At 50.0% G+C, this 19,817-nt stretch overlaps 2 protein-coding genes across 3 annotated transcripts in view; one reads left to right on the top strand and one right to left on the bottom strand.

The window, feature by feature from the left end:
- Positions 1–17,664, top strand: part of RUSC2 (RUN and SH3 domain containing 2) — a 51,684-nt gene extending 34,020 nt beyond the window's left edge. For both annotated transcript variants that reach the window (XM_079790461.1, XM_079790460.1), the window contains exons 2-12: positions 5,021–7,111; positions 11,668–12,294; positions 12,807–12,992; positions 13,145–13,285; positions 14,077–14,153; positions 14,345–14,519; positions 14,609–14,714; positions 15,409–15,455; positions 15,849–16,665; positions 16,745–16,882; positions 16,965–17,664. In XM_079790461.1, coding sequence (XP_079646587.1) covers positions 5,089–7,111; positions 11,668–12,294; positions 12,807–12,992; positions 13,145–13,285; positions 14,077–14,153; positions 14,345–14,519; positions 14,609–14,714; positions 15,409–15,455; positions 15,849–16,665; positions 16,745–16,882; positions 16,965–17,166 — 4,539 coding nt within the window. In that variant the 5' untranslated portion in view covers positions 5,021–5,088 and the 3' untranslated portion in view covers positions 17,167–17,664. The remainder of the gene's footprint in view (positions 1–5,020; positions 7,112–11,667; positions 12,295–12,806; positions 12,993–13,144; positions 13,286–14,076; positions 14,154–14,344; positions 14,520–14,608; positions 14,715–15,408; positions 15,456–15,848; positions 16,666–16,744; positions 16,883–16,964) is intronic.
- On the bottom strand, positions 17,646–19,588 carry CIMIP2B (ciliary microtubule inner protein 2B; the record flags this gene model as incomplete). Its single annotated transcript, XM_079790462.1, is given in 7 exon segments — positions 17,646–17,859; positions 18,128–18,335; positions 18,337–18,389; positions 18,392–18,452; positions 18,643–18,891; positions 18,893–19,172; positions 19,527–19,588. Coding segments are annotated over 7 exon segments (1,002 nt in total). The 3' UTR covers positions 17,646–17,770.
- Positions 19,589–19,817: the final 229 nt, after the last annotated feature.

The raw sequence follows: 19,817 nt of genomic DNA, 5'->3' as shown, positions 1-19,817 counted from the left end.
AGAAACATCGATGAGAGAGAAACATCTATCAGCTGCCTCCTGCACACCCCCCACTGGGGATGTGCCCGCCATCAAGGTACATGCCCTTGACTGGAATCGAACCTGGGACCTTTCAGTCCGCAGGCCGACGCTCTATCCACTGAGCCAAACCGGTTAGGGCATGTTCCTCTCTTTTCTTATTCTCACCTTTCTCTCTGCAAATGCCCAGTATCCTCCACTGCTCAACACTGGTTCCCTCCCTCACCTCTCCTTACCTCTTCCCATAAACCCTACTCCTTTTTTCTATTTTAAAAAATGTTTTAAATGACAGCTTTATTAAGTTATAATTCATATGCCATAGAATTCACCCTTTTATAAAATAGAGAGATTATGACATACCATAAAATTCCATTTTTATTTTATTCACAGACTTGTGTAACCATCACCACTGTCTAATTTCAGAGCATTTGAATCACCCCAAAAAGAACCTCCAGGCCCATTTGCAGTCACTCCCCATCCCAGGGTTCCAGTCCCTGGCATCTACTCATTTACATTCTGTTTCTATTGATTTGCCTATTGTGGACATTTCATGTAAATGGACTCATACAACATCATACAAAGAAGCCTTTTATGACTGGTTTCTTTCACTTAGCATTTTAAGATTCATTCATGTTGTAGCATGTATTAGTATTTCATTTCTTTTATTGCTAAATAATATTCTTTTACATGTATATACCACATTATGTCCATCTGTTATTAGTTGATGGACATTTGTATTGTTCCCACTTTTTTGGCTGCTGTACATATTCATAATGTTGCTATGAATATTCCTATACAAGCTATTGTGTAAATATATGTTTTAATTTCTCTTGGGTACATACCTAGGAGTCGGAGGGCTGTCTCATATGGTAACTTTATGTTTAACATTTTGAAGAACTGCCAGACTGTTTTTCCAAAGTGGCCGCCTGGCACCATTTTACATTGCTGCAGCAGTGCTTGGGGTTCCAGTTTCTCCACATCCTCACCAACATTTGTCACTGTCTGTTATCTTAGCTAACATAGTGGGGGTGAAGTGTTGTGATTTTTCTTTCTCTAATGACTAATGATATTGAGCATCTTTTCATGTGCTTATTGACCATTTGTAGGTCTTTGGAGAAATGTCTATTCAAATTCTTTACCCAGTTTTTAATTGGGTTATACATCTTTTTTTTTATTTAAATTCTTTATTGTTTAAAGTATTACATAAGTCTCCTTTTTCCCCCATTGACCACTCCCCGGCCACCCACTCCCCAGCACATCCTCCCCCCGCCCTGTCTGTGTCCATTGGTTATGCTCATATGCATGTATACAAGTCCTTTGGTTGATCTCTTATCCCCTCACACACACCCCTCTGCCTTCCCTCATAGGTTGCACAGTCTGTTCAATGCTTTCTATGACTCTGGTTCTATTTTTGTTCATCAGTCTATTTTGTTCATTACATTCCATAAATGAGTGAAATCATGTGATATTTTTCTTTCACTGACTGGCTTATTTCGCTTAGCAAAATGCTCTCCAGTTCCATCCATGCTATTGCAAATGGTAAGAATTCCTTCTTTTTTACAGCAGCGTAGTATTCCATTGTGTAAATGTACCACAGTTTTCTACTCCACTTATCTGCTGATTAGGCTGTTTCCAAATCTTAGCTATTGTAAACTGTGCTGCTATGAACATAGGGGTGCATATATCCTTTCTGATTGGTGTTTCTGTTTTCTTGGGATATATTCCTCTAAGTGTGATTATTGGGTCAAATGGAAGTTCCATTTTCAATTTTTTGAGGAAACGCCATACTGTCCTCCACAGTGGCTCACCAGTCTGCATTCCCACCAGGAGTGCAAGAGGGTTCCTTTTCTCTGCATCCTCTCCAGCACTTGTCGTTTGTTGATTTGTTGATGATAGCCACTCTGACAGGTGTGAGATGGTACCTCATTGTTGTTTTGATTTGCCTCTCTCGGATGATTACTGACTTTGAGCATGTTTTCATATGTCTCTTGGCCTTCTGTATGTCTTGTTTCAAGAAGTGTCTATTTAGGTCTTTTGCCCATTTTTTATTGGATTGTTTATCTTCTTTTTGTTAAGTTGTATGAGTTCCCTATAAATTTTGGAGATTAAACCCTTATCGGAGATAACATTGGCAAATATGTTCTCCCATGCAGTGGGCTTTCTTGTTGTTTTGTTGATGGTTTCTTCTGCTGTGCAGAAGCTTTTTATTGTGATGTAGTCCCATTTGTTTATTTTCTCCTTAGTTTCCGTTGCCCTAGGAGCTGTATCAGTAAAGATATTGCTATGATATATGTCTGATATTTTGCTGCCTATGGCTTCTTCTAGGATTTTTATGGTTTCCCATCTTATGTCTAAGTCCTTTATCCATTTTGAGTTTATTTTTGTGTACGGTGTAAGTTGGTGGTCTAGTTTCATTTTTTTGCATGTATCTGACCAAATTTCCCAGCACCATTTATTGAAGAGGCTGTCTAATATTTTTTTAAAATATATTTGTATTGCCCAGCTGGTGTGGCTCAGCGGCTGAGTGTCGACCCAGGAATCAAGAGGTTGCTGGTTCGATTCCCAGTCAGGTTACATGCCCAAGTTGCAGGCTCAATCCCCAAATAGGGGGTGTGAAGGAGGCAGCCGATGATGAGATGTTTCCATCTCTCTCTTCCTCTCTCTCTAAAAATCAATAAAACATATTTTTTTAAATAAAATATATTTGTATTGATTTCACAGAGAGAGGAAGGAAGAGAGAGAGAGAGATAGAAACATCAATGATGAGAGAGAATTATTGATCATCTGCCTCCTGCACACCCCACCCTGGGGATCGAGCCCGCAACCCGGACATGTGCCCTTGACCGGAATCGAATCATGACCTCCTGGTTCATAGGTCGACACTCAACCACTGAGCCACGCCGGCAGGGTCATTTTTTTTATTTTTTATTTTTTATTTTTTATTCCTCATCTGAGGATATGCCCTACTGGTCCTAGAGAGAGGGAAAAGGAGAGAGAAAGAGAAATACCAATGTGTGAGAGAAACATTGATCGGTCGAGTCCCATACACACCCCCACCAGGGATGAACCCACACCCTAGATATTTGCGATGACCAGGAATCAAACCAGCAACCTTTTGATGCATGCATGGATAATGCTCCAACCAAGTGAGCCACACCAGCCAGGGCAGATTATACATCTTTTTTTTTTTTTAATTGCTAGGCTTCTGATCAGAAACCTCTTATCAGATTTTGCAAATATTTTTTCTCATTCTGTGGGTTGTCTTTTCATTTTATTTTCTTGATGGTATCCTTTGAGGTACAAAGGTTTTTAATTTTTATGAAGTTCATCTTACCTTACTTATTTTGTCACTTATCATTTATGTTTTTGGTGTCATATCTAAGAAACCATCGCCTAATCTAAGATAACAAAGATTTATTCCCATGTTTCTATAACTTTTAATATTATAGCTCAGTTTAGCCTCTCTAGTTTCTGCCTTCCTCCATATATACTCATTACCCCAATCCACACAAATAAGCTTAGAAGTCCAAAAAAAAGGAGCCTTCCTCTCAGAAAGGAAGAAGAAAGATGATAAATACCTGCTTTTAAATTTTAATGTAATTTAACCTAACACACATAGTTATATCATACTATTGTGTCCCGCACACATGTATTTATTAGCCGTTTGAATTTTTTAATCTCATGTATTACCTGTTCATGTTTTTGAGCATGAACTTGCCTAGCTCTTTATTGTACTTTACATGAAGAGCTGTGATCCTATGATCTAAATGAGTTAAATTTTTAAGAATTGGTAGTATTAAGAGTTTAACTAAATGAGTCTAAATGATGGGGGATTTAGACTCATGGTGGATGAAAGGAAAATGACAGGAATTAAAAGGGAAGAAAGAGAAATGAATGAATGAGGAGTCAGAGCAAGTAAAGACTGTTAGGATCTGAACTTGGTAGCACAGGAGACTAGAACTTGCCTAGTCTGGCCAGGAGACCAGAGAAGCTCAAAGCGGGCTCTGTGTGCTTGGAAACCTTGAACAAGAGAGAACCTGAGCCTATCAGAGGTAAAACTGGGGAGAGAAGATTTTCTAAAGGACCCCCATAATGAAAGTTATAAGCTAAAACTGAGCAGAATTTGGATACTTCAGAAGATCTATATCCTGCGCTAGACAAATATTAAGAGTGTATTATGCCTCTTATATTTGACCAGGCCTATGTGATGTTGTGCTAGAGTGATAGAAAGGAGATAAAAATAGACCCCACCTCCATTGAGAAGGAAGAAGTTGGCATCAGCCATACTTGCAGTCACTCTAATGCCCACCTTGGCCTCTGCATTTAAGAAGCGTCAATACAGTAGTAGGGAGAGTGAGGATCTTAGCCCACAGTCATCAGAGAGCAGCAAGTATTCTGTGGTTTAGGAGAGGAGAAAAGGAGTCTTAAGATGACATAGGGGTCAAATGACAGAGTATACCTAAAAATACTTTTCTTGCAAAATTATAATTTATTGCTATTAGGACATGATTTAGAATTTGTGATTTTCTCCTAATCTGTAAACTTCCGTGCTATAGCTGTGTCTAAGGCATCTCTGTATCCCCTTAGTGCTTAGTACCATATCAGACATCCTAGTGGTATTTTCTTAGTTGCTTCACTATTCATACTTTTTATTTTTACTGAGGATTAGTCATTGTTTACAGCTAAGAATAGGGTCCTTGATAAGAAGAAAATGCTGTCTCTGAGATCCCCAGATCTTCGTATGTGGCATTAAAGGGGGCCTGGCTCACAGTGGACACATGGCAAATTAAAATGAAGGGGGAACTCAGGGCTGGACCTGTATGATGCAGAAAGTGTGTCGGGATACCCCTTGTCCTACTGGGCTGTGTTACCAAGCTCCATCTGGACTCTGAGTCTTTTCTCCCCTTGGGCTTTTCTTCATCTGAAAATCATATGAGGAAGGGCATGTCTCAGACTTCCAGGGAAGTGACATTAGCTTCCCTTTCTTTCCCTCTCTCTCCAGGTGCCAAGCTCTCCTGATGAAATGCGTTCTGCCCCATCGGGCTCCGGGGGCAGTGTCTGGTGCTGTTGATGCCCTTGTTCGAACTTTCCAGAATGGATAGTCCCCCAAAGCTTACTGGAGAGACCCTCATCGTCCACCACATCCCCCTGGTACACTGTCAAGTCCCAGACAGGCAGTGCTGTGGGGGAGCAAGTGGAGGTAGTGGGAGCACAAGACCCAATCCCTTCTGCCCACCTGAGCTGGGCATAACCCAACCGGAACAAGATCTAGGACAAGCTGACTCCCTGCTGTTCAACAGTCTGCACTCTGCTCCAGGGGGATCTGCACGGTCTGCAGACAGCAGCACCAAGAGCAGGGGTCGGGATGGAAGAGGCCCTGGGGCCCCTAAACGACATAATCCCTTCCTGCTGCAGGGGGGCGTGGCTGAGCCAGGACTTGGTGACTTATATGATGACAGCATTGGTGATAGTGCCACCCAGCAGTCCTTCCACCTGCATGGAGCTGGCCAGCCCACCTTCCATCTATCCTCTTTCCAGCTGCCACCACCTGGCCCCAGAGCCGGCAGGCCATGGGGGGCAACGCAGAGTCGGGCTGGAGTGGTGGAGGGGCAGGAACAGGAGCCGGTGACAACCTTGGATCCCCAGCAGTGCAGCAGTAACCACTGCTGCCGGCCAGAGCTGGAAACGGAGACCATGGAGCTGGATGAGTGTGGGGGACCTGGTGGGAGTGGCAGTGGAGGTGGAGCCAGTGATACCTCTGGCTTTTCCTTTGACCAGGAATGGAAGCTCAGTTCAGATGAATCCCCAAGGAACCCTGGATGCTCAGGCTCAGGCCCCCAGCACTGCCGCTGCAGTAGCACATCCAGTCAGTCTGAGGCGGCTGACCAGTCCATGGGCTATGTGAGTGACTCCTCCTGCAACAGCTCAGACGGTGTGCTGGTCACCTTCAGCACCCTCTACAACAAGACGCATGGCAACCTCCACGCCAATCTCAACTCTGCCCCACAATCTTGCAGCGACTCTTCCTTCTGCAGCCACTCAGACCCTGGCGCCTTCTACCTGGACCTGCAACCCTCCCCGGCTGAGTCTAAGATGTCGTATGAGTCCCATCACCCTGATAGTGGAGGAAGGGAAGGGAGCTGTGGTTGTCCTCATACCTCATCTCCTGAGCTCGATGCCAACTGCAACGCCTACCGCCCCCACTGTGAGCCCTGCCCAGCTGTGGCCGACCTCACAGCCTGCTTCCAGAGCCAGGCCCGTCTTGTTGTGGCCACCCAGAATTACTATAAACTTGTCACCTGCGATCTGTCCTCCCAGTCATCCCCGAGCCCCGCTGGCTCTTCCATCACCAGTTGCTCGGAGGAACACACCAAGATAAGTCCTGTACCCAGCTCTGCCCCAGACCCTGGCCCTAACCAGCCCTCGGAGTATTATCTATTCCAGAAGCCAGAAGCCCAACCAGAGGAACAAGTGAGGCCCATGGAAGCTGAAGCTCCCACGGGCCCCACTGTGATTGAGGGGCAAGTATACACTAACACTTCACCCCCCAACCTTGGCACTGGACGTCAGCGCTCTCGGAGCTACGATCGCAGCCTGGAGCGTAGCCCTCCTGTCCGCCTGGGCTCGCTTGAACGCATGTTGAGCTGCCCAGTGCGCCTGAGTGAGGGCCCTACAGCTCTGGCTGAGCCAAGCTCCCCACCTAAGCGGGTCACCTCCTTTGCTGAGCTCGCCAAAGGCCGGAAGAAAGCTGCAGGCTCTGGCTCCCCCCCACTTCGAGTGAGCGTTGGGGACTCCTCCCAGGATTTCTCACCCATTCAAGAAGCCCAACAAGATAGGGTGGGCTCGCTGGATGAGGGTACTCACTGTAGCCATAGTCTGCCACCCATGCCCATGGGGCCAGGCATGGACTTAGTTGGCTCAGAGCCCTGGTCCACCCAGGTCTATCAGGGCCCGCAGTCCAGTGAGATGCCACCTGCTGTCCTCAGAGCTTCTGGGCAAGGCTCCATGATGCAGCTGATGGATCCAGGCTCTGCTCTCCCAGGGAGCCCAGCCAACAGCCATGCCCAGAGGGATGCAAGAGCTAGAGCTGACGGTAAGGAAACTAAAGGCTGGAGATTACCCGGATAAATGCATGGCCTCCTCAGTGACTGGGCCCTGTCAACCACCCCATCCATATCACTAGTGGTTCCTCAGCCTAAACCAAGCATCTTTCCAGTCCAGGGGAGAAGTTATAAAGGGGAGAAGGAGGTTAGAGGATAAAAAATTCACTGAAGAGATAAAATCGACAGAACTTAGAGGATGATTGGGAAAGGAAGCACTCAGAAGATTGTGATTCTGAGCCTGGATAACTGGAAAGATGATAATGTGATTAGGGACTGCCAACAGAATTAGATTTACTGGAAAAGGGATGAGGCATGAGTTCAGTTTGGGACATATAGGAATTTGCAGTGCTTAAGGGTGATGTCTAAAAGCCGAGGACATGTCCAACAGGCAAACCACAGTGAAGCTCATTCTTTGATCAGTCATTGTAGCCACTCTTCAAAGAGCCTGAGAGCTGACACTTGGCCTTTAGGTCTAGTCCGGCTACTTCCTATTTATCTTATAATATTTAAGTAGTGATTTTATAAAGACTCTATGTTAAGTGGGTGCTGGTGATAGAGAGATGAGAGGGACAGTTTCTGTCCTCAAGGAATTCCAACCAAGGATGGAAACAGGAAAGTAAAATGCAGAGATGGCGGTTTACAGAACATCTAAATCAGAATGAAATGCCAGCGAAGGACTGCTAACACAGTTTACATTCAAGCACAGTCTAGAAAGACAATTAGGAATTAGCTTTGTGCAGGTCTGTGAGAACATCCTAGGTCATAGAATAGTCTGTACAAAACCACAGAGGCACAGAATAACTTGCTGCTTTCTAGAAACTACAAATAATTGAGGATAGCCCTAGTGGAATGTGATGGAACCACTGAAGGATTTCAATCAAGAAAGTGGCTTGCTTGTTTGTTTGTTTGTTTATAACAGCTTAGCCTGTTTTGATTTGCCTATTAGAAAGTTCACTGGTTGATTGGGTGAAAGGTAGATTGGAAAGGACCCCTGGATGTCAGGAGATCACCATGATGGGAGAGTCATTGGAATAAAAGTGGTAGTTGAAGCTATGAGTGGATGAGAGCATCCAGGAAGAATGTGTGAAGCTATAAAGGGAACAAGGATAGAGCCCTGGGGGTACCATGATTTAAGGGTGAGCAGAGCAACCCTCAAAGGAAACGAAAAAGCATTAGGCAGGAAAATATAAGGAAAACCAGGAGAGAGCAAAGTCACAGAACCAGAGGAGGAGAAAGTTTCAAAAAGAGTTAGGTTCAACCAAATGAGTTTTGAAGAGAAATCACTACGAGTAAGGCTGATCATCCTAAAAGCAATATTCGGGAGCAGTGAGGGTGGAAGCCAGATCTCAGCGGGTCTGGAAGAAAAGGGAAAAGGCGGGTAAAGGGGAATTTTCTGTGCTGCAGCCTCAGCTTGGGTGTCTTGGCTTATCAAAGGAAAGGGGTTAAAAAACCATAAATAGTATTATGTCTGCCATTATGGAGACACAGTCCAGCAAAAGATTTCACACCTAAACATACACCAAGGAGCTGCCCTTGGGAGAGGGAATAGAAGGGGAGGGAAGATGCAGGTCAGAAATAGCGGGATTAGCCAGTGCTTTGGAACCCATTCCCTTCTTAGACTGCAGTATCTGGTGGGCGTGTGTAGGCACAGGGGGTCCTGTGGCTGGCTTTCTGAGGGCAAGAATACTAGTAATCCTGGTCAGAGATGGGAGGAGAGGCATTGGAAGTGTTTTCTGTCAGATGACTTTTTGCATCAAGATGGTGTGCGTTCCATAAGTCTCCAGTGACCTACCACAGGAGTCTTCTCTTGATTCTGTAAAAAAAATTAATAATAATAATAATAATAAATGAGTGACAATTCAATGAATTCATAAATGACAAAAGAAGCTGAGATCTCTTTGAGATCCTGAGCAGCAAAATCAAGATTCAGAAGGATCTTACCACATCTGGAAAGAATTGATAAAGCAGGGACCCGCGTGAAATCTGATGTGTGAGCTATACTTGAGTTATTTGGGATATTTAATTGATTGCAAACTCAGAATGAATCAGCAGTTTTGAAGGATTTTCAGCAGTTACGATGACTGGATTTATTCATAGACTGCAGAGGGGAGCTGACAGTCCCCCACTCCTCTGAACCAGTTAGTGCTCACCTGGGAGTTCCGGGCCCTCCATTTTAAGAAGAAATTGAGACTGTGGGGTTGTGTCACCTACAGAAGAGCAGACTTGGGTGAATGTGGTCTGTCTCTGTCTCCAATTTTCTTAAGGATTGTCACATAGAAAAGTGAGAAAACTTATTCCCTGAGGGTAGAACTGAGACCCACTCCTCACAATAATCCTCCCCCCTTCCCTCATCGTATTCCTCTGCCTCAAACTCAATCCTGGGAACTTAGCAGGGAGGATGCTAAGGTAGGATTAAATAGTCTAATTAAAACAGTCTTTATATAGGAGGTATGTAATATAGGTCGGGTTGAGAGGACCCAATCTGATAGCCAGGGTCAGCTCAGCCTTGAAATTTGATATTGAAATAAGTGGAAAGGAAGAAGACATTCCCAGCAGGAAAGGCAGCATGCTTAAAGATGGGCCTGCGGCGGGAGGAGTGGTGTAGATGAGGATGGCAGGTGTGGGAGTTTGAGCGGAAGAAGCCTAATCTGTGGCCAGGGTGGGCACCTACCTGACTGAGAAGGTTCCACTTTATTCTGAGGGCAGTTGTGGCCACAGGGGATAAAATGAAATTGGTACTCTAGGAAGCAAGCTGATAAGAAGATTTTGGATGCAGTGAGGCTAGCCTTAACCGAAGGTTCCGTGGGGATTCACTCATTTAACAAATCTTTATTCATTACCCACTATGTACCAGGCTGTGTTCTAGGCACTGGGGTACAGCAATAAAAAGCTTTTTAAAACCTGCTTTTCTGGGGCCCTTACAAGAAGTAATAGACAATAAACAAATAAGATCATTTCTGGTGGTGAAAAAATGCTGAGAAGAAAATGGCAACAGGGTAATGAGAGTGACTGTCCAGAGGGGCTTGGGTGGTGGAGAAGGTCTTACTGAGGAGGTGGTGTTTGAGCTGATGCATGGATGATGAGGAAATTTCAGGCAGAAAGAAGAGCAGGTGCAAAAGGCCCGGAGATGTTAATAAACTTGGCATGTTAAGGACCGAAGGCAGTATGGCTGAGTCTAGTGAGCAGGGGAGAGTGACGACGGTTGCTCTCTAAGCACTGACCGGGGATGACAGGAGAGTATCATTTGAAAGTGTCCCCTGGGAGTGATTCTGAAACACCTCGCTAATGGGGTTGTGGTCACCATCCCCCTTAAGACTCACCGAAGTAAATTGATGGGAAAAGATGAGGGATAGGAAAGCCCAGCCTGGTACCATTCCATGGGCAGTGCAATGTGGTAAAGAGAACATCAGCCCCAAAGTCAGACTCTGGCTTAGGCAGAATTCTAGCTCCGCCACTTCCTAGTTGTGTGAACTTGGGCAAATGACTTAATCTCTTGACTTTCCAATATCCTGATCTGTCAAGTAAGGATGTAATTTCTGCCTCACAGAGTTGTTGAGCCACAGAGCTGTGCTAGTGAGCCACACCCAGGGGGTTAGGCCGTGTGGCTGCCTATAGCGCCACCTTGTGTTCGTTCAGATATTTGCAGCATGCAGTGTTTCATTCGAAGCACCACCCATGCACAAAGACAGAGTGACTGGAGTTTTGGGTTTCGTTCTGAGCCCCGTGTTTTGAGGGACATGGACCTGAAGATTGGCTGGAAGAGCAGGAGAGGACCACTCTCGGGAATATGTGAATGTGGAGAGGGAGCAGATATGGACTCTGAGGCTCCAGTGCCTGGATCATGTAGGAGCGAGGTGAGGCGGGATGACAGGAGGCTGATTCTGGCTGCAAGTAAAGAAATACTTTATTATGGCTAGATTTGCCCAAGAATGAGATGTGCCTACTTGGATGGAGATAGGGGATGCTGAGTGAAAGTTGGAGGTAAATAACATCTTGACCCTGGAAATCTGTGGCTCTGACTCCAAGTCTTTGGGCCTTAGAAACAGAGAAAACAGTAAAGTTCTGCCACTGACAGAGATGGAAGTCGTCAGGAGAACGGTGATGGATGAAGTGTTCTAAAATAGCCCATTTTAAATGAAAGCAAAACCCTAAAGCAGAGTGGTGGAGGGATCATAGGAAGGTGGGTTCAGGAGTACGAATGTCCGAACTCGAATAATACAGGGGAGAATGTGTAAAGTGAGATGTGAGAATTGAGCCTTCAGATATACCCGCCTTTGAAGTCAAGAAAATGAAGAGTTAGTGAACAGCCAAGAATACAAGACAGTTCCATTTCATATCCAGTAGGAAAAGCTTGACAAAAGAAGGGGGGAGCCGTGTCGTAGTCCACAGTCTTGGATTACCCCGACCCCACTCAATTCCTACAGCCCAGGTCTTGCCCACCTCTCTCCCCTTCCCCAGGAGCGGCATCTCCTGTCTGCTCTGTGCTTCCTCTCATGTGGTTTCAGTGTCTGTCCATCTGAGTCCTTCTCCTTCCCCGTTGCCACAGGGGGTGGTGCTGAGAGCCGACCAGTCCTCCGCTACAGCAAGGAGCAGAGGCCAACCACGCTGCCCATCCAGCCCTTCGTGTTCCAGCACCACTTCCCCAAGCAGCTGGCCAAGGCCCGGGCCCTCCACAGCCTCTCCCAGCTCTACAGCCTGTCGGGCTGCAGCCGTGCACAGCAGCCTGGCCCCCTGGCTGCCCCCGCGGCTCAAGTCCCTGCCTCAGAACCTTCAGGGGAGTCCCAGGCATCCACCAACAGAGGTGCCAGGAAAGCTGGGCCTGAGCCAGAAACCTCACGACCGTCACCCCTGGGCAGCTACTCCCCCATCCGGAGCGCTGGCCCCTTTGGGCTCAGCACCGACTCTTCCGCCTCCGCTTCGTGCTCCCCTCCCCCAGAGCAGGCCACAGCCACAGAAAGCTCACCCCCATGGAGCCTCTCCTGCCCTGCTGTCCAGCCTGCCACCTCCCAGCAACCCCAGAAGGAGGATCAGAAGACACTGACCTTGGCTGAGTACCGGCTCCATGGAACAGGAAGTTTGCCTCCTCTGGGCTCCTGGAGATCTAGCCTCAGTCGAGCAGAGAGCCTGGCCCGGGGAGGTGGCGAAGGCTGCATGGCGTCCAGGCCCAATAACGGTATGAGCTTCACAGCCTGCCCCCAAACACGTTGGCACCACCACCCTCTTTGCATAGTTTCTTATACTCCAGCCTGGGATCTGAGGTTAAAATACTTGCATCTCGCCCTGACTGGTTTGGCTCAGTGGATAGAGCGTTCGCCTGCGGACTCAAGGGTCCCAGGTTCGATTCCAGTCAAGGGCATGTACCTTGGTTTTGGGCACATCCCCAGTAGGGGTTGAGCAGGAGGCAGCTGATTGATGTTTCTCTCTCATGGATGTTTCTGACTCTCTCCCTCTCCCTTCCTCTCTGTAAAAAAATAAAAATAAAATAAAAAAAATTTATATATATATATATATATATATATATATATATATATATATATATATATATATATATCTCCTTCCCCAACACATCTGTGGATAATATGTACTCCTAACCCTCATGTTATACACGGGCCCACTGGGTGGGTATGAAATGCTGTCTCCTGCTAATTCTTTCCTGTCTCTTCTGCTAACCTGTTCTGCTTTCAGCCAACCACCTATCCCCTCAAGCGCTCAAGTGGCGGGAATACAGGAGGAAGAACCCACTAGGGCCACCTGGTTTGTCAGGGAGCCTAGACCGAAGGCCACAGGAAGCTCGGCTGGCCCGAAGGAACCCCATCTTTGAATTCCCTGGCTCCCTCAGTGCTGCTGGCCACCTGAACTGCCGGCTGAATGGTGTGTGGGCAGGTCCCCAGGATAACAGGGCAGGCTCTGCTGGAGCTGGGAAGGGCTGGAGAAGGGGTCAGTCTGCGAGGTATAAGGCACAGAACTGAGCTGCAACTCTTGGAAAGAGAGTTCTTGGGACTGATTTTTCTCTTTTTTTCCAGGTCAAATGGTGAAGCCATTACCACTGACCTGCCCTGACTTCCAGGATCCCTTTTCCTTGACTGAGAAGCCTCCAGCTGAGTTTTGTCTGTCCCCAGACGGCAACTCAGAAGCCATTTCCATTGACCTGCTTCAGAAAAAAGGTGGATATTACCCCAGCTTAGGCCAGGAATTCTGTTGTCACTACCTATTTGTGCCTGTTGCCCTGCTGTCTGGCCCTCCCTACCTTAGAATTCCAGGTGCCAGGAAGGAAGTAGCACAGGCATTGGGGCGAGAAGTCTGTGTACCATGTGCCATGAGTGTGTACAAGTGAGAAAGGGTCATTGATCAGATGCTTTGGAGTCAGGCTCCAGTCTCTTCTCTCCGGGAGCTTAGTGAGGGAGCTTGCATGTCATAAATAAACGTCCATGTGCTCTAATGGGGGGAATTCCGTTACCACAGGGCCTAGAGGCCAGGGTAAACGTGATGGTAACATCTAGTAAGATATGGACTAACAAGGAATCAAGCTATTTAGCAAATCAGAGACCATAAGAGAGAGCAGTTTCAGTGTGATGATATAAAGATTTGGCATGCCCTTGTCGGTCACCGGTGTGAGTGGCCCTGGACTTTATCCAGCAGTCAGTAGCCTAGTGTCTCAGAGTGGAGAAGACAGATAGATTGATCAGGATTGGAGTAAGATGGCAAGGAAGTTAGGACTTTGAGGGTCTCAGTAATGTAATCATTAAAGTGGGTCCCAGCTGGGGCGTGAAAACAGGAGGAGCTTGAGAACCGGGGAAAATAGGAAGTGGCCTGGGCCTGGTGCCTTGATGAGACCCGTGTGCAGGGACAGAGAGAGAGTGTATGGAAGCCCTTCCTCCTCCCACGGAGGGTTCAGTCCCAGCTGAGTTGCTCAGGGACTTTTCATGGAGCTGTGACATCAGATTCTCTCTTGCAGGGCTGGTGAAAGCTGTTAACACTGCAGTGGACCTCATCGTGGCCCATTTTGGCACAAGCCGGGATCCTGGGGTGAAGGTAGGCAAGAAACTGTGGAGAGCTGAGCTCCACCTGCTGACCCTCACCTTCTCTTGCTCTCTTGCATCTAGGACCCAGAGTTGATTCTTAGGAATGGGGATCACAAAGAAGCACCATAAGGGCTAAGAAGGTCAAAGACGACCAGGGTTGGACTTCCAATGATCCCCTGTACTTCCCTACTGCATCCACAGGCAAAGCTGGGGAACAGTTCTGTTAGCCCCAATGTAGGCCACCTGGTTCTGAAGTACTTGTGCCCTGCGGTCCGGGCTGTGCTGGAGGATGGGCTCAAGGCCTTTGTGCTGGATGTCATCATCGGGCAACGTAAGAACATGCCATGGAGTGTGGTCGAGGCTTCTACACAACTAGGTAAGTGCTGTGTGCAAGATGGGGACCCCAGGGTGAATTTAGGGTCCCAGAGATTGGGCATGTGACCTGCAACTCTGGCTTCCTCCCAGGCCCATCCACCAAGGTCCTGCACGGCCTCTACAACAAGGTCAGCCAATTCCCAGAGCTCACCAGTCACACCATGCGCTTCGACGCCTTCGTCCTCGGCCTGCTCAAGTGAGTGTGGTGGCGCAGCGAGACCTGCAGCCACCAGCCCTCCCCCTGGTCGCGGCTGCCTCTGAGGAAGCAGCTCCCTACCTGAGACAGACGGGGGCTGTGTGGGACCTGCTGCCAGAGCGCAGGCTCACTTCTCTCCACCGAGCTACAGCCTCTCAGTAGATCAGTGTTTTCCCGCCACACCCACGATCCTCCTGCACTGACACCAACATGGGCTTCTGCTTTTACAAATCCACAGTCTGGCTCCTTTGGAAATTAATCTGGTTCTGTTTCTCTGGATATTGTAAACCCTGCTCCTCTCAGTTCCAGCAGTGCTTCCAAATCCTGCTTGACCCTAAGTCCACCTTGGGATCCGTGTCATAGTATTCTTCTTTCTCAAGCATGGGCCCAGGTCATCCCCTTCGGCTCTGTACTCTCACTCAGGAGCTGCCCCGACTTCCTGAGTCTTGTGCAAAGTGACTCCATTCTAGGAGGAAGCGACTGGTTTGTGAACCACATGTTCACCCCCTCCCTACATCTTCACTGGCTTGTCAGAACTACATGACATAAAATGAACCAGGTAGCATCCCTGCCTAGAAGGGAGACATTCACCTGTAGTCTGCCCTGTGTCTGACCCCTGTGTCTGTCTCCTTTGCACCTTATGATCTGGCTATGCCCACATAAGACTCAACTCTCTTCACCTATCTCCCTACAGCATCCGGTCCCTGGAGTTCTGGTTTAATCACCTCTATAACCACGAAGGTAATGCCCAGAACCCTGCCCTGTCTTGCAAACTCATCATAGGCCAGGTCTCACGGGCTCAAGAGGGAGGCACAGCTGCCTTTTCAGATGCTAGAGGTGGAGAGGGGACCATGCAAAGCTTGGGCTTCTCCCAGAGTCCTCCCAGCTTCGGCTGTGGTAGAGCCTGGCAGTCAGCGGGGCACTCGGGCCGTCTGAACTCGCGGCTGCCACTTAAGGCCGTGGAGTTAATGCGCCGCACCCCTTCAGGAACTGCCTACCCTGTGGTGCCTCTAAATAGCACATTACAGCCTGTGCAGCACGATGCAGGGGCTCTGCCCGGGGTGCCTTTCAAAGGCCACCCCAGGCCAGGCTCTGTTTTCCTGTGTGGCTCAGTCCCTCTCTCTTTCTCCCTAGACATCATCCAGACCCACTACCAGCCGTGGGGCTTCCTGAGTGCAGCGCATACCGTGTGCCCTGGCCTCTTTGAGGAGCTGCTGCTGCTGCTACAGCCCCTGGCCCTGCTGCCCTTCAGCCTGGACCTGCTGTTCCAGCACCGGCTGCTGCAGAGCGGGCAGCAGCAGCGGCAGCACAAGGAACTGCTGCGCGTGTCCCAGGACCTGCTGCTGTCCGCCCACTCAACGCTGCAGTTGGCCCGGGCCCGGAGCCAGGAGGGCCCTGGGGACATGGACGGCGCAGCCCATGGGAAACGGGTGAAAGGTGTGGGTGCCCCAGAAGGGGGAGAAGATGAGGAAGAGGAGGAGACAGAAGAGGTGGCAGAGGCAGCTGGGGGCTCCGAGCGTGGCAGGGCCCGGAGTGGGCAGGCTGGTTGGTGGTACCAGCTCATGCAGAGCTCCCAGGTCTACATTGACGGCTCCACTGAAGGTTCTAGGTTCCCCCGTGGTGGCAACAATAGCTGCAGTGGCGGCAGCAGTGAGAAAAAGAAAGGGGCAGGAGGTGGGGGGCCACCCCCCCGAGAGGGAGTAGTAGAGGGAGCTGAGGCCTGCCCTGCCCCGGAGGAGACCCTTGGCCGGGACAGGGGCTGGCCCTTCTGGATGGGGAGCCCCCCTGATTCTGTGCTGGCTGAGCTGAGACACAGTCGGGAGAGAGAGGGGTCTACGGCCCCCCCAGCAGAAAGTGAGGAAGGAGCCTCCGGACCGTCACCTGGGGGCATCAAGTGGGGACACCTCTTTGGATCCCGAAAGGCTCAGCGAGAGATCCGGCCCACAAACAGGTGAGAGGCAGCCCATAGAGGGAGTGGGGAGCCTGGTCTAAGCCGGGGCTCAGACAAAGCCCTGACTGCTAACCCCTAGGCTACCCTCGGACTGGCTGAGTCTGGACAAGTCCATGTTCCAGCTAGTGGCGCAGACAGTGGGTGCCCGCCGGGAACCAGAGCCCAAGGAGAGCCTGCAGGAGCCACATGCTCCAGCCCTGCCCTCCAAGCCTCCATGGTGAGCCTGGGGGACTGAAGGACTAGGGACGGGGTTTGGTTTGGGGTGGGGTTTCTCTGACCTCCATTTGTTGTTTCTCCAGCGAGGTAAAAGCACTGTGCCACCATCTGGCCACAGGCCCCGGACAGCTGAGCTTCCACAAGGGAGATATCCTTCGAGTGCTGGGGCCAGCCGGAGGAGACTGGCTGCGCTGCAGCCGTGGCCCTGACACTGGCCTGGTGCCTCTGGCCTACGTGACCTTGACCCCAACTCCAAGTCCAACTCGTGGAAACAGCCAAAACTGAGGTCCTGTGCATGCTGGTGGCCTCAGGGACCCTCATAACCATCAGACTCAGAGCCTGAGAGTCCCTCCCAAGCCCTCTGGCTTGGCTGTAGAGAGCAGACTGAGAGCTGGGGCCATGTATTCCTGTGCTCAGTATTAATTACCCCACCCCACCCCCAACTGTCCCATGACCATGTCCAGACCACCCAGGAAAGGAGGGCAGGGACGCAGCACTGGGCTGCCAGGGTTTCCCCGGCCCATCTGGGCCGGCCTTTCCATGGGTACAGACACGCATGTCCCTGTGGATGGAGGGGACCAGAAGGCCCATCTGCAGGGCTCCCGGGCCAGGTAGTGAGGATGACGGGTGACAGTGGAGGGGCCAGATCCCTAAGCTCCCAGATGTAAATAGGCTGTGGCCAATGCCTGGTGGTCAGAAGAGGGAGGAGCAGCCCAGGCTTCTGTTTATGTATTTATTTATTTATTTATTACACCTATTAATAAAAAAGGTGCTTGGCCTCCAGACCATTCTCTCTGTGCCTCCCCCTACCCTCCAGCCCACCTCTCTTTCTTCCAAAAGCATGGCTGGGATACATGAGAAGGGAAGAAAGAACTTGAAGTCCAGGTACCTACGCCACGAGCTGCTTCTGGAAGGTGCTGAGACCCAGGGCATCATGGGTGAGATGCCCATATGTGCGGCCAAACTGGAACTTATATCCTGTGTGGTCAAGAGAGTCTGTCACATGTAGTCAGTGGCATGGAAAAGCCATTTATATCTCAGCCAGTTGCCTAGACCCTCCAAGCTGTCCTCCAAAATCTGGTCCTAATTCCCCACTGTGAGCTCCCTCAGTTTTCTTTTCTGCCCAATGATAAAGCTGAACTACATGACCTGAGGTCCCCCATATCTATTCTTTCCAACTACCAAAACCACCTCCACCCGTCACACACACACACACACACACACACACACACACACACAACCTCACCTGGCACGTAGCCCCCGTAGTTAGGTAAAAGACCCAGGTTCTGAGGGTAGATCCTTGAAAGTGGGGGGAGAGGTTTGAGACCCTTCTGGGATTTGCCCTCTGAGCACATCTGTCCAAATTCCTGCAGTGCCTGGTTGGTGAGCACAGGAAAGCTGGAGCCGAAGAGGAAGCGGGCTCGGGGCACGTAGCCAGTGAAACCTGGGGAGTGGGGATTCTGGGTCAGGACCTCCTGGGGGCCTCCCCACGCCTTTAGTCATTACCACCTCCCCTCACCTGACATGAAGAACTTGTGAGGATCTCCGTCATCCATCGAATAGGGGGAAGCCTTGTGAGGGATGTTGACAGAAGAAAAACGGTGCTGTCAAACGTAGCCCCCATGCTCTGACACAAGCTCCCAGGGAGTGGAGCTGGCAGGCAAGCCCATGTCCCCAGCCTACGCAGAGGTACAGCTCCCCACTCCCACCACACTGCACCCTCCCTCCCCCGCCCCCCCCTCCCAGCCTTCTCAGCCTCACTTGTCCTGCCTCCTGCCCCAGCTCTGCCCCCTGCGCCTCCAGCTCTGGCTTCGGCTTTGGCTCTGATTCTTGGTCTTCCTCCACATCTTCTCCCTTGACCTGCTTTGACAGCTCCTGACTCCCTGGTTCCCCGTGCCACTGAGTGAACTCATTCAGAGCCTCAGCCCAGACCTGGTTGCAGTTCTTGGCAAAGATGAACTGTGCCTGGGGGATAAAACCTGGGTGGGCAGGGGGCAAAGAAGACCTCTGTTAGTGTTAGGGACACACATTCAGGGGCGGGGCACCTGTCTATCTCTGTGTACATACCTGTGTACCCAGGGATCATGCTGGAGCTGAGCCTTTTGTGCCCACACCTGACAGGCAGGCTTCCACGAGGAACCTCGGGAGATCTTGGAGGCCGAATGGGAGGCAGAAGTGTGCGGTGGGCAGGGGGCCAGGCTATGCCAGGAGCTCCCCGAAGTAGCCGACCCGTCATCTGCCCGTAGGTCTGGCCCATGCCGAACCGAAGCAGTGGGCAGTGTCCAGTGTACCTGTAGCACAGGACTCACCCACTCATCTCTAGACTCCCCTGCCCACCCTCCCCAGAGACAGAAGCAGAGAGCTCTGAAGCCCTGATCTTTTCTGGACTCGGCTGGTTGTATATTTGGAGCAGGCATCTCCCTCCGCTGCCTCCCTGTTACCATGGAAAAGACAACACAGAGCTTTGTGGCAGCCCCAGCTACTATTCCTTGCTTTTCATTTTCTCTCCACCATAGAGATCCCAGCCCTGGGCCTCCTGCACAGGTGTGTCCACTTGGCCCCCAAGGTCCAGGTGCACGACTCCTAGATCCCTAAACCCCTATTCCCCGAAGCACGCAGGGCTGTGCTCTGGGTAGAAGTCTTACCCCGGGATATAATGAGGATTCTGAGGGTTCAGCCCCGGCACGAAGGTGCTGGCCATAGTCATGGGAACACAGGCAGTCTCTCTGGTTTCCCTTTGAGCAGAGGCTCTAGGCTGTTTACCCTGTGTCCAGGGCTGTGGGGCGGGGCCAGGGGCAGGGGGTGGAGCCAGAGGAAGGGGGCGGGGCAAAGGGAGGAGAGAGGGGAGGGGGCGCTAGTGTGATGATTGCCTGGCCTGGGCCAAAGCCCTCAGAACCTGAGAGCAGAGGCTCACAGGTCCCCAGAGCAAGTGCAGT

This window comes from Cnephaeus nilssonii (genome assembly GCF_951640355.1).
Source record: "Cnephaeus nilssonii genome assembly, chromosome: 14".
Lineage (NCBI taxonomy): Eukaryota > Metazoa > Chordata > Mammalia > Chiroptera > Vespertilionidae > Cnephaeus > Cnephaeus nilssonii.
This window is presented reverse-complemented; position numbering and strand designations above follow the sequence as displayed.